At 40.4% G+C, this 15,472-nt stretch overlaps 1 protein-coding gene across 4 annotated transcripts in view; it reads right to left on the bottom strand.

Annotated features, from left to right (window-relative positions):
• Positions 1-13,302, bottom strand: part of sec16a (SEC16 homolog A, endoplasmic reticulum export factor) — a 33,633-nt gene extending 20,331 nt beyond the window's left edge. For 2 of the 4 annotated variants that reach the window (XM_046867546.1, XM_046867545.1), the window contains exons 1-6: positions 13,164-13,301; positions 4,340-7,220; positions 3,522-3,655; positions 3,107-3,186; positions 2,873-3,014; positions 2,169-2,337 (exon numbers count right to left, since the gene is read on the bottom strand). In XM_046867546.1, coding sequence (XP_046723502.1) covers positions 2,169-2,337; positions 2,873-3,014; positions 3,107-3,186; positions 3,522-3,655; positions 4,340-7,198 — 3,384 coding nt within the window. In that variant the 5' untranslated portion in view covers positions 7,199-7,220; positions 13,164-13,301. Of the gene's footprint in view, positions 1-2,168; positions 2,338-2,872; positions 3,015-3,106; positions 3,187-3,521; positions 3,656-4,339; positions 7,221-13,163 lie in introns of all 4 variants that reach the window. The other 2 variants (XM_046867548.1, XM_046867547.1) reach the window with 2 other exon arrangements.
• Between the last annotated feature and the right edge of the window lie 2,170 nt (positions 13,303-15,472).

The following is a 15,472-nucleotide window of genomic DNA, read 5'->3' on the forward strand; positions in this document are numbered from 1 at the left end:
GATTTTACAAAACCAAACCTATTGGTTATTACTAATAAAAGGGTATTCAACTAAAATTGTTAAAGTTCCAGTTATGCAAAACTCTCATAAAGGTCATAATGAGCTAGCAAAAATGAATAGCGACAACCAATGTTAGGAAGTTAGGAAGGACCAATGTAAGGAAGTTTTTTCTATCCGGCTCGAAGGACCGAATGTTAGGAAGTTTTCCTCTCTAGCTCGAAGGACCATATAAGGATTTTCACTATCTGGTGTGCGCTGATCAGGGGATTGTACTCGCCCCAGTGCGTCAGTAAAAACACGGTACAGGATTCAGAACACTCAACTTTACTGGGTATAAAATAGATCGTATATATGAGGTGATTCTTGCTATCTTCTGTTAGTTGCTGTTCAGTAGGTTGCGTGAATGGTCAGTGCTGAGTGACAGGTTGCACGATGTCGAATGGCCACTGGTCAATGACGACTGCTGCTTGGTGTTCTGGCATTTTATATTCCTGATGGAGGACGGTGCACTGTGATATCATAGGTATCCTCTATCATAGTTGTACCTATGATGAAAATTTCAGGCCTCTCTCATCTTTTTAAGTGGGAGAACTTGCACAATTGGTGGCTGACTAAATACTTTTTTTGCACGATGTCGAATTGCCACTGGTCATTGACGACTGCTTTGTTGTTGTGGTGTTTTATGGCGGTTTGGCAGACCAATGAAAAGGTGCATTACCGCCACCTACTGATCTGGAGTGTTTAATACTCTTGATGGAGGATACCTATGATATCACAGTGCACCGTCCTCCATCAAGAGTATAAAAGGCCAGAACACCAAGCAGCAGCCGTCATTTAAATACCTAAAAAATACAGGAACGATAGATAGAATTTAGTTTATTTATTTTTTAATTTCACCTTACTGTGTTCGCTCCACACTCCAGATCAGTAGGTGGCGGTAATGCACCTTTTAATTGGTCTGCCAAACCGCCATAAAACACCACAACAACAAAGCAGTCGTCATTGACCAGTGGCCATTCGACATCGTGCAAAAAAAGTATTTAGTCAGCCACCAATTGTGCAAGTTCTCCCACTTAAAAAGATGAGAGAGGCCTGTAATTTTTATCATAGATACAACTATGAGAGACAAAATCAGAAAAAAAAAATCCAGAAAATCACAGTTTATTTGCAAATTATGGTTGAAAATAAGTATTTGGTCAATAACAAAAGTTCATCTCAATACTTTGTTATATACCCTTTGTTAGCAATGACAAAGATCAAACGTTTTCTGTAAGTCTCCACAAGGTTTTTACAAGCTGTTGCTGGTAGTTTGGCCTATTCCTCCATGCAGATCTCCTCTAGAGCAGTGATGTTTTGGGGCTGTCGCTGGGCAACACAGATTTTAATTTCCCTCCAACGATTTTCTATGGGGTTGAGATCTGGAGACTGGCTAGGCCACTCCAGGACTTTAAAATGCTTCTTACAAAGCCACTCCTTCGTTGCCCGGGCGGTGTGTTTGGGATCATTGTCATGCTGAAAGACCCAGCCACGTTTCATCTTCAATGCCCTTGCTGATGAAAGGAGGTTTTTACTCAAAATCTCACAATAAATGGCCCCCTTCATTCTTTCCTTTACACGGATCAGTCGTCCTGGTCCCTTTGCAGAAAAACAGCCCCAAAGCATGATGTTTCCACCACCATGCTTCACAGTAGGTATCGTGTCCTTTGGGTGCAAATTCAGCATTCTTTCTCCTCAGAATACGACAATTTGAGTTTTTACCAAGAAGTTCTATTTTGGTTTCATCTGATCATATCCCAATCCTCTTCTGGATCATCCTAATGCTCGGACATGTACTGGCTTAAGCCGGGGGACACGTCTGACACTGCAGGATTTGAGTCCCTGGCGGCATAGTGTGTTACTGATGGTTGCCTTTGTTACTTTGGTCCCAGCTCTCTGCAGGCCATTCACTAGGTCCCCCTGTGTAGTTCTGGGATTTTTGCTTATTTTTTCTTCTCATTTTGTCTCTTATAGTTGAAGTGTACCTATGATGAAACTTACAGGCCTCTCTCATCTTTTTAAGTGGGAGGACTTGCACAATTGGTGGCTGACTAAATAACTTTTTTTGCCCCATTGTATATAAATACACACATGCACACACAATGAGAGAGAGAGAGAAAAAAGAGAGAGACCTGCTGTGAGCGAGAGCTGAAGCTGCTGCGGCGGCTGTGTGTCGATCTCTCGCTGTGGACAGACCGCCGCTCCAACTCATCTCCGTATGTGTCCCGACGACGACAGTCATCATCGAAACTTGCATCGTAGCCAGGATAGTAACGCCATGGGTCATCATAGCCTTCACGCCTGAGAATGGTTACCACTGAACTGAGTACACGGTTATAAAACTACATTTCCACATGCAAAATGTGTTGCTGGATTTTATTAGACATTCCTTTGAGCACTTTATCATACAGATGATTCAAGACTACATTGAAGCTTCTCAACTTTGTTGTACTGAAGTTATACCAACCATTATATTAAATGTAATGTTGGCATGGGTTCTCACATTTATGATCTCGATAGATAGATAGATAGATAGATAGATAGATAGATAGATAGATAGATAGATAGATAGATAGATAGATAGATAGATAGATAGATAGATAGATAGATAGATAGATAGATAGATAGATAGATAGATAGATAGATAGATAGATAGAAAGAAAGAAAGAAAGAAAGAAAGAAAGAAAGAAAGAAAGAAGGGAAGTGTACAATTAATAACCTGTATGTGATTTAATGCAGTTTCACAGTATACTAATACCAACAGATTATATACACTCATACAACTGATGACTTAGTCAAGAAGCAGAGAGGAAAAAGAAATAGCATGCATGTATACCTGTTGGAATACTGTTGGCTAAAGTAGGGGTCAGCTCTCCCGTAGGCTTCAGGGTCATAATTATACCAACCATAAGTCTGATCATAGTAGCCTCGATATCGGGGGTCATACATAGCATTGGGGTCATACCACCTGTTCTGATCTACAAAACAAAAAACAGCAGACTTTGTTTTGGCATACATTTTTTACAGAAAAAAAAACAGAAACTATAGAACGGTTTACCAATGTACTCACCCATGAACTTATAGTAATTTGCATAGTATTCTTCATAGGCACTGCGATTAGACCTGGGGTAATCTTCTGCATACCCCTGCCTGAGGTGAGGGGGAGAAGAGAAGAAAATGTTAAACACAACTAAGTTTTTTTTCTCCCCCAAGAACGAAGATCTATTTGCATAAACAAATACATTTCATTTTTGCATTTACTGTTAGAAAAAAGTGCCTCAGGCACATCATGTCAGACCAATCAAACAAAATTCACTTGTCAAGACAAAGCCAATTCTACATTACTATTAACTAAACAGTTCATCTGAGCCACCATCCCTAAGACTGCACTGTAACATTATTGTATCTTTAAACAAAAAAAAACCAACAAAAAATAAAAAGTAAATAAAAAAGAATAAGGCTGACCCCTCACAATGACCCCTTACCTGGAGTTGGGTCGGTCAGAGTACTGACTGGTCCTAGAACTTGGCCTCTCTGGCTGTCGGTCTGCCTCCCGATAACCAGGGTTTGGTCCATTGTACCGGCCATACGGTGGATCTCCTCTTCTATACGCGTCATCCTGTAAGAAGAATCAATCGTGTTTAGGGCAGTGTATTTGCAAAAATCTGGTGATACAATACATATCACGATACAGGGAATTGGGGTTGTTATTTTGCGATAGTGGAAGCAAGGCGATATATTGGGATATTTCTTATTTTAGGAATAGTCTGCAATTTTAGGAAAGCTATCATCAAGCACATACCACTATATGCATGGGATCTGCATTGCATTGATTACACCTAAAAAATGACACTGCTAACCCTAACCGCTTAAAACTACCCACGCCATGAAACCTGTGTCAGCCTTACCCACATCACACCTCAGTGCCTTCAAGTGAATTGTAATACAGGACTACAATAGTTTTATTGTACCTAATGTGGACATGGTTTACTGAGCACCAACTAGTGTTTTTTTTTTTATCTAAAAGTGGTATGGTAGGTATAAAAACAGCCGGTGCTTTCCTCTGAGTATGTTATGCTCTGCCTGTTTCCGCAGTTCAAAAATATGTGGCGGTTTGCTTTGTGTATTGTTTTTTTTTTCTTTGTGGGTGGAAACTGAAAAGCCCAAATAGAGTGCAACTAATAAAAACTACAGATTCAGAGCTCAAATTGTGTTCTTTTAAAATCTTAGTTATCAGTTTATTATTTGTTGGTTAACCATTAAATCATCATAAATGCCATCACTTATTTTAATAAAAACATACCTGGTAGTAGTTCTGAACCCTTGGGTCTGGAGGTGGGAAAGGATGTCTTCCATCTTGGTACTCTGGGTAGTAGCTGCTAAATCCAGGTGCAGGAGGCATGGGAGGTGGCACACCAAAGCCATGCTGACTCCCAAGTGAAGATGGGGGACGCTGGGGGTCATGTGTATTAACAGAATCGCCAGATTGTGGAAGATATGTGGAGGATGATGTGGCTTGAGAAACAGGTGTAGCGTGTGGGGCAGGATAATATTGTGAAGCTGGATGAGTTGGATTAGAGGGACCAGAGGGGCCATTACTAGATTGATTACTAGGAGCTCTAGGGGGATTCGAGGTTGGTGGCTGAAGTGGAGGCTCACTTTGCACTCGTGCCCCTTGCTGTGAATCTTTGGTGACCTGCAAGTAAAAGCCAGCTGCATTATTTACTGGAGCAGGGGCAGGGGCAGGAACAGGAGCTGAAAAAGGGGCCTGATTTGTGCTCTGTGTTTGGTGCATAGAAAAATCAAGCAGTTCATAATTTGAGCGATGATTCTGATTGATGGCAGAAGCACATGAAGGAATTTGTGATTTGGAAGGTGGAAGCGATTCGCAGTCATTTTTCGGTGACTGGGCCTTCAAAGTAGTAGGCTGGGCCGGTTGGAGAGGAATTTGCGCATCTTGGACTTCTCGTGTCGAACTCTGGCTTAAAGGTGAATGAAAGCTGATTGGTGTTTGAGAGAAAAGAGGAGGCGGGTGATTGGCTGAGTAGGAACCCTGTGGCAATTGGCTGGCCACTTGGGCTTGAGAGGGTGGCTGAACAGGCATATTTGTTTCCTTAGGACTCATTTGATTGGTTGATTGGACAGGCAATTGAGGAGAAATCACAGCATAATTTGAAGGTGTGGCAATCAAAACAGACTGGTTTAAAGCCTCTGTGGGAGGTGTGGACACTAACAAAGAGGCATAGCCCAAACTTGCCTGAGTGGCTGAATCAGGTGGGTTCTCAAGGTTCTCAGAGGGAGGCTGTGGAAGTGCCCTAGGAGGCTGAAGATCCAGAGGCACATCTTCTGGTGGCTGAATAATCTCAGTAGTTTGTTGACATGATGAAGCTGTAGTTGTAGCAAGAGGAGGTGCTGCAGGTGCCAAAAGTATATTTGCACCAAGACTAGCTGCATCACTTTGAGCCCAGAGGGTTGTAGCAGGACTATCACTGGGTCTTCGTGACCCCTGAGCTCGAGACGAAGGCCTGCGATCTTGTCCTCCGGGAAAGTAGATAGTCTCCATATTGTCTGGGGGCTGCTCCAAGTTGCCAGGTAATATATCAGATCTTTTTTCCATTACCATTCTAGCACGATCAACTTCAGCAGGTCTAACTCCTACTACGTGGGATCGCACAGGCTCAAAGGAAGAGTTAGCACTAGCCTGGAACACCCCAACTGGCTTTGGAGGGCTGGGTGTGGGGAAAGTAGGACTTAGCTCTGGAGCAGGAGCGGAATCAATCTGTTCAAAGTAACCACCAGCAGAAGGGTGGGATGCTGGTGCATCAGGAGGCCGGGGGCTTTCTTGTTGGATAAACGTCCCAACAACTCCCTGATGTCGTCGAGGAGGGTGACTGCTACTGTGGGGGGCATGACCACTACTGTGACTGACATTGCTATAGCTGGATGAGACACTTGCAGATCGTGCAGGACGAGATGCAGAGTCAGGTGTTTCTAAGTTAGGCCCTGCCTCATATGCAGGAGTTGATGGTGGTTCATTAGGTAAAACTTCCTGATTTGGAACACATTCCAGATTCTCAACTGAGTCGCATGGGCCAGCAGTCATTTTGACATTCACAGTTTCATTTAAAGAGGGATTAAGCATTTCATTTACTTCCCTGCTTTGTGGAGGGTGTGAGACTCCATTGACATGGCCCTCTCCAGAAAGAGTCTCTACATTTTCTACATCATTTCCATGAAAGAACATAGACAGTGTTCCAGGGTCAGTAAAAGGAACATTATGTGGAACAGGGCCGGAACGCTGCATGGGGTCCTGTGGAACCTGATTAAACCATGGCTCTGGGACACCACCGGTCTGACTGAAATAACCCTGGGTGGAAAAGTGAGAGTTTTGTTGCTGGGAAATGGCTGGCTCACCCATATTTATGGCTGACTGACTATGATTCTGAGTGTGTGACTGAAAAGGGCCAGGATGGGGCAAGGGGACAGATGGAAGACCCTGTGCCTGAATATGTGGATGAAAAGACTGTGGTGTATCACTGGTTGGCTGAAAGTAATTTTGAACGGAAGGAGGACGACTACCATGATCAGGCCCAGAATGGGATGTAGCAGGCAGTGTAGGAAACAGAGGCGTACTTTGAACTGGTACAGTCAAAGCTGCAGGGGGAGCATGCATTGTACTAGTACTGAAAGGAGGGACAGAGTTAGGCAACTGGGCAATGTATGGCATCGGTTCTTGGGAGCTGAAATAGCCAGGTTCTGTGGAACCTGGGTTAGGGGCTAATGGATGTCCCGAAGGACCAGGATGAGGGTTGGAAAAGGTATGTACTGGACCAGCTATTGGTACTTGTGCTCCTGATAGTGGGCCTAGAGGTGGACCAGTCTGGTTAAAACCTGCTGCGAGAGTAGCTTGCATAGGAAGAGGACTACTGTGTAGAGGCGGAGTCTGGCTGCTTACTCTTGTAGATGGTGAGCCTTGCCTACCAAAGGCAAAAGGGTCAGTCAGTGGCTGTGGAGGAGGAGGAGTTGATGCTGCATTGGGGGCCAATGCGCCATGCTTGTGTGGTCGATTTCTTCTGAAAGCATTTGAACCACCAGAGGTAGGTGGTGGTGGTGGTGGTGTACCACACGCTCCAGGAGGTGCAGTTCGAGGAGAGGGTTGCATCTCTAAAGAGTGAAGACTATACCTAATGAAACAAAAGCACAGACATTTGGTTTAATTAAAACAAATTTAAACCATAATTATACCACAACCAGTATATATCAATAGAACATCAAAACCAAGTGAATTTATTGTTGATATCAAAAAGAAAAGGTTTGTTATTTATTTACTTAATATTTTGTTTACCATCACAAATTTCTTTAGCGACTATAATATGATCGGGAATGCATAATTAATAATAATAATAAAAAAAACACAATTAGGCACAAATATTTAGCAAAAGGTGGAATGAGTATGAGTGCGATTTATGAGGTAACACATAACCCCTTTCGGCTAAGTACCTGTTAAACCAGGAACCTATTTGTTTATGTTAAGCAAATTCAGCCGGCCATCAAGGTTAGCGTCCCACGGGGGCAAAGCAGATTTATTGGCACAACACAATGCGCATACAGTGGTCATTCTGGTCATATTGTCACTACTCACAATACAAATGTGATTCATGTGTGAAGTTTCAATTCAATTCTTTTTTATTTGTATAGCGCTTTTAAAAATGAACATTGTCTCAAAGCAGCTTTACACAGATAACGTGGTGATTAAAAGTTAATATGTTCTTCATGAGTAAGTTTGTCCCTGATGAGCAAGCCGGTGGCGACTTTTCTGCAAGGAAAAACTGCCTGAGATGGCATAAGGAAAAAACTTTGAGAGGAATCAGACTCAAGAGGGAACCCATCCTTATCTGGGTTGCACCGAATGTCCATTTGTAGCAGATATACAATGTTGCGGGGTACAGTGATGATGATCAGAAGCGAACTGTATTCCTAAGTCAGTGTAGGAGACTGTTGACATTAACAACAGTCCAATCGATCCTCAAAACGCCCGTTCTTACTCCGGAATTTCATGGAACCACCCAGGTTTGTTTGTTGATGTTTGTTGATGAGAAACTGTCCCAAGCTGCACAGAGTGGCCTCCAGTCGAAGAGAACACTATCCAGAGGCAGGCCTGGACGAAGTGGGAAGATCCACAGAGGGGAAAGGGGCAGGAAAAGTGGTCACTAGTGTCATTTTAGCACCAAGAAGTTAAGTGTGTGTTGGGCTGTGACAGTTTAAATGCATTTCATGTACTTAGACACTGAAGAACTTTAACTTTTATTGCTGAAATTGATGTGAGAATTACAGCTGGGTTCGAAACAAGTCTTTAATTATTTTTATTTTTCATAAATTTTATAGCTTAAAAATGGAATCTTACAGAAAATTTGAGGTCTATATTGCTTGCATTTAGTTTAGTTTTGCCACATCAGCTTTACCAGCTACATTTCTTAGGTCCATCGTACAATACAAGTCTTTCAAAGCCCTGGTGGATATCATCGTCTCTAAACTAAAAAGAAATGTTATACAGTCCAGCGATTATTACAATATTGGTGGTTCTTTACTTTTCAATTAATACACATGGGTTCAATCCAGTGTGGCATAGTTTTCACTGCAGTGTGTATCTCAAATGATTTATTATTCTGAGGTTCTTCCGCTTGGCAGAATATGTGGCAAAAAAGAAAGTGAATGAAACAGTGAAATGGAAAGTAAACACTTGGGGGAAATTCCTTTACAAGCCAGTGGTAACTAACAAAGGAAACTGTTGATAGTATTAAGACAACACTTTGCTACTTGTCTGGTACAATAAGCAATAAAGAATTTGGAATATTTAGCAAAATGGTTACATGTACACGATTCACAGAAGGAAAAGTAACGTAGGGCTAAAACAATTCCAAATACAAATAATCATCAAGGCAAATTAACTGAATTGATGCTTTATTTAGTTCTTTTAACTACACATGCAGCATTGTGTGAAGAAAATTGATATGAAAGCCTGTTTTCGCTACGTAAAAAAACATTTGCCTTAATCCAACTCCTATTTTTTCTGCAAGAAAGAGTTTTTTTCCTCGCAATTCCAACTTCCCGGCAATTGCAACTTTATTTGTCACAACTTCCCCTATATTTTTGCCAATCGATCAGCGTCACCCCTCTGTAGTGCCAGAAAGCTTTACACATTATAAATAAAACTGGCTACAATCAATACATTTGTACGGAATCAAACTAAGAACAAGACAAATGAAGCAGAGGTGGTCTTGTTTATAGATCAACTTCGAACTTCCGTCTTACAACATGGTTACTGGTGGACGCACCAACAATTTTGGATATTTACGTGAAATAATGTCGCAATTGCGAGGAAAAAAAAGGAATTCGCCATTTTTAATGTGGCTAAAACGGACTTCCATAGACTCAGGCCAAAGAAAATGACAGTTTTCTTAAACATCAAGAAAACATGCGTTTCCTTTTTAATTTTCTTTTTTAAAGAGTAATTTGAAATGTATTTTTTTTATGATTTTTTTGTATTTTGATGTAATATGGTCATTAAATGCACTAAATGGTTTTAGTTTTAACAGATATTCTTGTATGTAATTTCAGCAATAACATTTTTAATTTGTTTAAAAAGCAAACAAATGAATTGTTTATTTTAAGAGACTGGTTGTATTTTTTCGTGTATATTTATTATTGCTCTTTAATAAAGAAAAAGTTCTTATCCAATTAATAGATGGAATAATCGGTAGAATACTTGATTACTAAAATAATCGATAGCTACAGCCCTATTCTGTAGTTTCCCATCACTGAGTGAAAAGGTTCATAGTAGCACTGGGTAAATCTCCATATGCAAGGCCTTAGAACAAAACAACCATCTTAATACAAACCATTCTTGAAAGAGCTGAAAGTTAAGAGTCTAAATAATCATGCATTCAACCTCAGTAATCAGTTTATCCTGGTCAGGTTTAAATTCAGACCCTGTGCTGGGAACTCTGGGTGGAACAACACACTCACTCACTCACATACACATACACATACACACACACACCTGTGTCAATCTAAGGCTGTCAATCCACCAGTACCCCCAGCTCAGGTCAAAACCACGAACTTTAAAGCTGTGAGGTAGCGACACTACCCGATGCATCGATGTGCCATTTATACAGGGGGTGCAAAAAATTCATGTTTTTCAAATAAGTGTAACTTTGCTAACTTTCAATATTTTTTTTTTATTAACACCAAAACAACTGGTAATAAATGCATTTTTGATAGGTATACATTGATTATTTATTTAAGGAAGATTATATCGGAAAAAGATGGCGTCTGAGGGAAACGTTGGACGGTAACAACGTAATAGTTTTTTTGTTTGTTTTTTTTATGCTTGACGGCAAAAACATGATGCTTCACGTTCCATTGCGCCATGGCGACTAAAACTAAACCCTCAGAACTACTCGCAGGAGGTGCGAGGTGGTTGCCGACCTCCCTCTTCCCAACTACTACCCATTTCAAAAACATGCGTTCTTTTAGCACCACTATAAATAGTTTGTAATAGTCATCATTTTGAAGCAAAAGACCCTGCAACACACAGATAAGACAGTTGAGAAGGTCAAGTTCCCTCTTCTGGGATTTAATCCAGACACTGCATCCACAAAGCCACCAGCATTGTGGATGTCCACACGAAAACTCTTCACCCTCCTGCCGTATTGCAAAAGGTAGCAAAGCTTCCACACCCTCACGGCCGGACCGTTTCAGTTACTTCCCCCAAGCCATTAGACTCCTTAATATACATGGGGACTGGAGTGACCCACACCCACACACAAACACACACTCTTATACTTAAGTAAACACCTTTCCAGTCCCTTTGCGATTCTTCTTAAGTTTGCTGCAAACTAATACGTTTATCTCTGCAGCATTTATTATTATACTGTAATATCTGTTTGCACTTTACTTCACACTAGAACTTTGTACAATGGTTCTATAGGAACGTTGTTTACATTTCACAGTGTGTCGTACCAGTTGTGTATGGTTTAAACAACAAAAAATCCACCTGAGATGATTTGACTTGGTCAAAGTTCTGAAATATAAAAGTCAAAATATCGAAAAAAATATCAAGAGTGCCAAATGCACTGTGTTGTAGAGTTGATTTCTGGATAGGAACTTAACATGGCATTCATGTAAAGACGCAGTATTTCGAAGCAACATTGGAAAAAGCGCAAAAGCCAAAATAAATGCAACCTCTGCAGAGACTTCATCACATCATTTCCTCATGAACAGCCTAAATACAATTGAGATTACTTTGGAAGGTTAAACTCAAGAACCATGAAAATACATTTGGACTGTATTGAATATTAAAAAGTCTGCTACAGTAGCTTAGGAATACAGTAGCCATGTACAGTTTTGCAAACAAGTGTCCATCAGTAAACAGTTCATAACCACAACAATGATGGAATTTTAATGAATGGACATTTGGTGTCAACCAGATGAAGATGGGATCTCTCAAGGTTTCTTTATTATACATTTCAGAGAGTTTTTCTTTGCCATAGTTGCCACCGGCTTGTTTATCAGGGACAGACTTACACAAAAAGAACATTCTTATTCATTCTTTATCACCGCATTATCTGTGTAAAGCTGCTTTGAGACAATGTTCATTGTTGAAAGCGCTACACAAATTTATGAACTTTTTAGCATTTAAATTTATATCCATGATTATTTCCTTCTGTAAAGCTGCTTTGGGACAATGTCCATTGATTGAAAGTGCTAGAAGATTGAACTGAATTTCCTACTTGTTTCCACAATCAACTGCACAGTACGAGTGCTTGCTAGACAAACAAGGGTGTGTTGTTGTGTTATTGCCTTATTTCCAACCGAATATCAAATTCAAGTGACAATTGGGGCATTTAAAGCCGTCTTTCCTCTCTATCGGACTATATACTGAACTAAAGACAGCTGTAGAAATGGATGGCCACATGGACACCTCTCAAATGAGGATGGGTTCATTCAATTCGAGTTTTTCCTTGCCTCTGTCCACCACTCGCTTGCTCATTAGGGATAGGGACACATTTATGAATTTTGAATTCGTATGCATAATCTATTTCTTTCTGTAAAGCTAAGTTTGGACCATGTCCATTGTTCGAAGTGCTATACACCTGACTTAAATGTCTTACTTGTTTCCACAAGTCAACTGCACAGTACGAGTGCTTGCTAGACAAACAAGGATGTCCTGTTGTGTTATAGAGTTGGTATCAAAAACCTTGTTTCCAATCGAATATCAAACACAAGTGACAACTATTAAATTTTAAAGTGTCTTTTCTCTTTTTAGGTCTACATACTGAATTAAATACAGTTATAAAAATATATGAAGACACGGACAAGTTTCAGTCGAGGCACGTTTGTTATGAAGCTTGTGACCTCACTTCCGGTTTGGCCAAGGTCTCTTTAAACCTAGTCAGCTATTTTTTATTTAATTTCTATTTGACTTTATTTAGCTGTCACTAGCCTCTAAGGAGATACAGTCACTCTGAGAAACCAAAACGTCCACTTTCAAGATTTGAGCAAGGAACTAAACTATGTCGAAAAACAACAGCAGACAAGTCAACAGCAAGCTAGTTGAAAGTTACCCGATGCTAGCGCTATATCAGCATGATATACCGGTAATCCTTCTAATGCATTCTGAACGATCAGCGAAAGATGTTAGAATTCGGAAATTGGCAAAGCAAAAAAAACACTTATTTCGTCTAAATCAAAATAGTTCAACCAGTAATAGTTCGAATAATCGTGTAGGAGAGGGGAGATGGAAACAGCCAATCAAGCCGGATTAACGCAGTTCGGCTAACTAGCACACGTACCATCGTATCAGTTGGACAGAACTGCGGCCATGTTGTGCCTTGAACATGACAGCGATCATAACGGCACACAATCGGCATGTTTTAAAGCTTTATTCTGTATCTTTTTTTTCCTCCCATTAACTTGCTGCAGACTCGCAACTCAACTCGGGTTAGTTGGCTAGCTAACTAGCATTTGACGTCCCCTCCGTTAGCATGTTAGCCCAGAAAGGGGGAAAAGCCTACTATAAAGTATATCATGCTGGAAAACCACAGAATATCACTTCTGATATTTACCTGTGAGGTGAAGTCGAAAATTCAGTCTAAAGCACAGCGCGTGGTTTTGTTGCAGCGGTACGCGTCATTAGGGCTAACGCTTATCCGCCATCTTTGCGAAGCGCATCTTGAGCGACGTGTACATGAGACGTTACGTCACATTGCGTTCACAGGAGACGTCACAGTGCGTTTCGGCAGCGTGCAAATGAAACGTCACAGGAGCGCCACGTCCTGCTCGAGTAGTGGCAGTGAAACTCCTGCATCTTTTCGAGCTGTTCCACGTGTGATCTGAGTTTGCGAGCCCCATTGCTGGATTGAAATACAAGACAGAAAGACTGAAAGTGGATCTTCACCGATTTGTTTTCACAAGGCACATTGAGGCAGACAAATGTTCCCTCTACTTCAACTAGAAGACCCCAAACCCGTTCCAGCATGACAATGCCTCTGTGCATAAAGCAACCTCCATGAATATATTGTTTACTTGGGTTGAAATAGGTGGAAGATCTTACGTGGCCTACTGTAAACATCTAACCAAACCCTAATGAACACCTTTGGGATGAATTGGAAGCCTGAGTGCCCCACAGGCATCCTCAACCTACACCAGTACCTGACTTTACTAATGCCCTTGGGGTGGAAAGAGCATGAATCACCCAAGCACCTTCCTAGTGGATCTGCCCAGAAGCATGGAGGTTATTATAACAGCAAATGGGGCTAAATATGAATGGGATGTTTAAAATGTAATGGTCAGGTGTCTAAAATGCTTACATATACTGTATTTATTATAATATTCACAACATTATTTTAATAACTATAATAAAATAGAAGTGTTATTTTTTTATTTGATCAATTAACAAAATGGACCAGATAAGAAATCCAAATAAAATCAATGTTTAGTGTGATCACCCTTTGTCTAAGGATGTAGGCTGCCTCAAATCCTTCTGTCTCTTCATGTAATTCCAGACATACTAAATGATGTTAGGAACAGGACTCTTTGGGGTGAATCTATGCATGACGGATAAGTATCGGCCTGTATTTCTCAGTATTGAGCACACCATTAGTCCTGACCAGCCCCAAACTTGCAAGGAACCTCCACCATGCTTCACTGCTGCCTGTAGACTCTTACAGAAATCTTACAAAGGCCATATATATATATATATATATATATATATATATATATATATATATATATATATATATACACACACACACACACACACACACACACACACAATGATAGTTAATGCATGTGAACATTTTTAAACATACAGTATCTCACGAAAGTATCTGTACAGCTTTTACTTGTTCATTCAGGGTGTACTCAGGGTGTACACAGTAACATTGACTACTCTAAAATATTTCCAAGTTTCATTTTTATAGTATTCTTTCTTAAGAAGATCTACTAAAATGGTTTCTGAAATGTGAGGGGTGTACTCACTTTGTCAATTTATATATTTTATAAATATATATATTATATATAATAATGTGAAATTACACACGGGAAAAGTATTGAACACGCTTACGGAAATTTATTTAATACTTTGTACAAAAGCCTTTGTTGGTAATGACAGCTTCAAGATGCCTCCTGTATGGAGAAACTAATTGCGCGTATTGTTCAGGTGTGATTTCTATTTTTCTGCACAAATATTCTTCAAATCTTAAATGTTTTGTGGCCTCTTCTATGAACTCTGATCTTTAGTTCTTTCTATAAATTTTTAATGGGATTCAAGTCAGGTGATTGGCTGGACCATTCTAGCAGCTTTATTTTCTTTCTCTGAAACCAATTGAGTTTCCTTGGCTGTGTGTTTGGGATCATCTTCTTGCTGAAATGTCCAACCTCGTTTCATCTTCATCCTGGTAGATGGCAGCAGATTTTTATCAAGTATGTCATTCATCCTTCCTTCAATTATATGAAGTATGACAGTATTGAATGCTCAAAAAAACAGCCCCACACCATGATGTTCCCACCTCCAAACTTCACTGTTGGTATACTGTTTTTGAAAGTTATGTGCACTGCCATTCCTCCAAACATGGTGTGTATTATGGCATCTAAAGAGTTACATTTTGGTCTCATCTGACTAGACTTACTGGAACATTCAGATATTTAGAAATCCTTCTGTAACCAATAACATTAGTATGTTTTGCAACAATAAGGTTGCGAGCGCTTTGCTTTTACCCATCATGAGATGTTTTCTCTGTGACACCTTGGTAATGGGACACCTTTATATAGGCCACCACTTGGGACTGAACCAGCTGATATTAATTTGCACTGAATTATATTAGCTCCATGCCTTTTTGCACCCCCCTTTCTTCATGTATTCAATACTTTTCCC

Source organism: Silurus meridionalis, chromosome 15 (genome assembly GCF_014805685.1).
Source record: "Silurus meridionalis isolate SWU-2019-XX chromosome 15, ASM1480568v1, whole genome shotgun sequence".
In the NCBI taxonomy this organism is placed as follows: Eukaryota; Metazoa; Chordata; class Actinopteri; order Siluriformes; family Siluridae; genus Silurus; species Silurus meridionalis.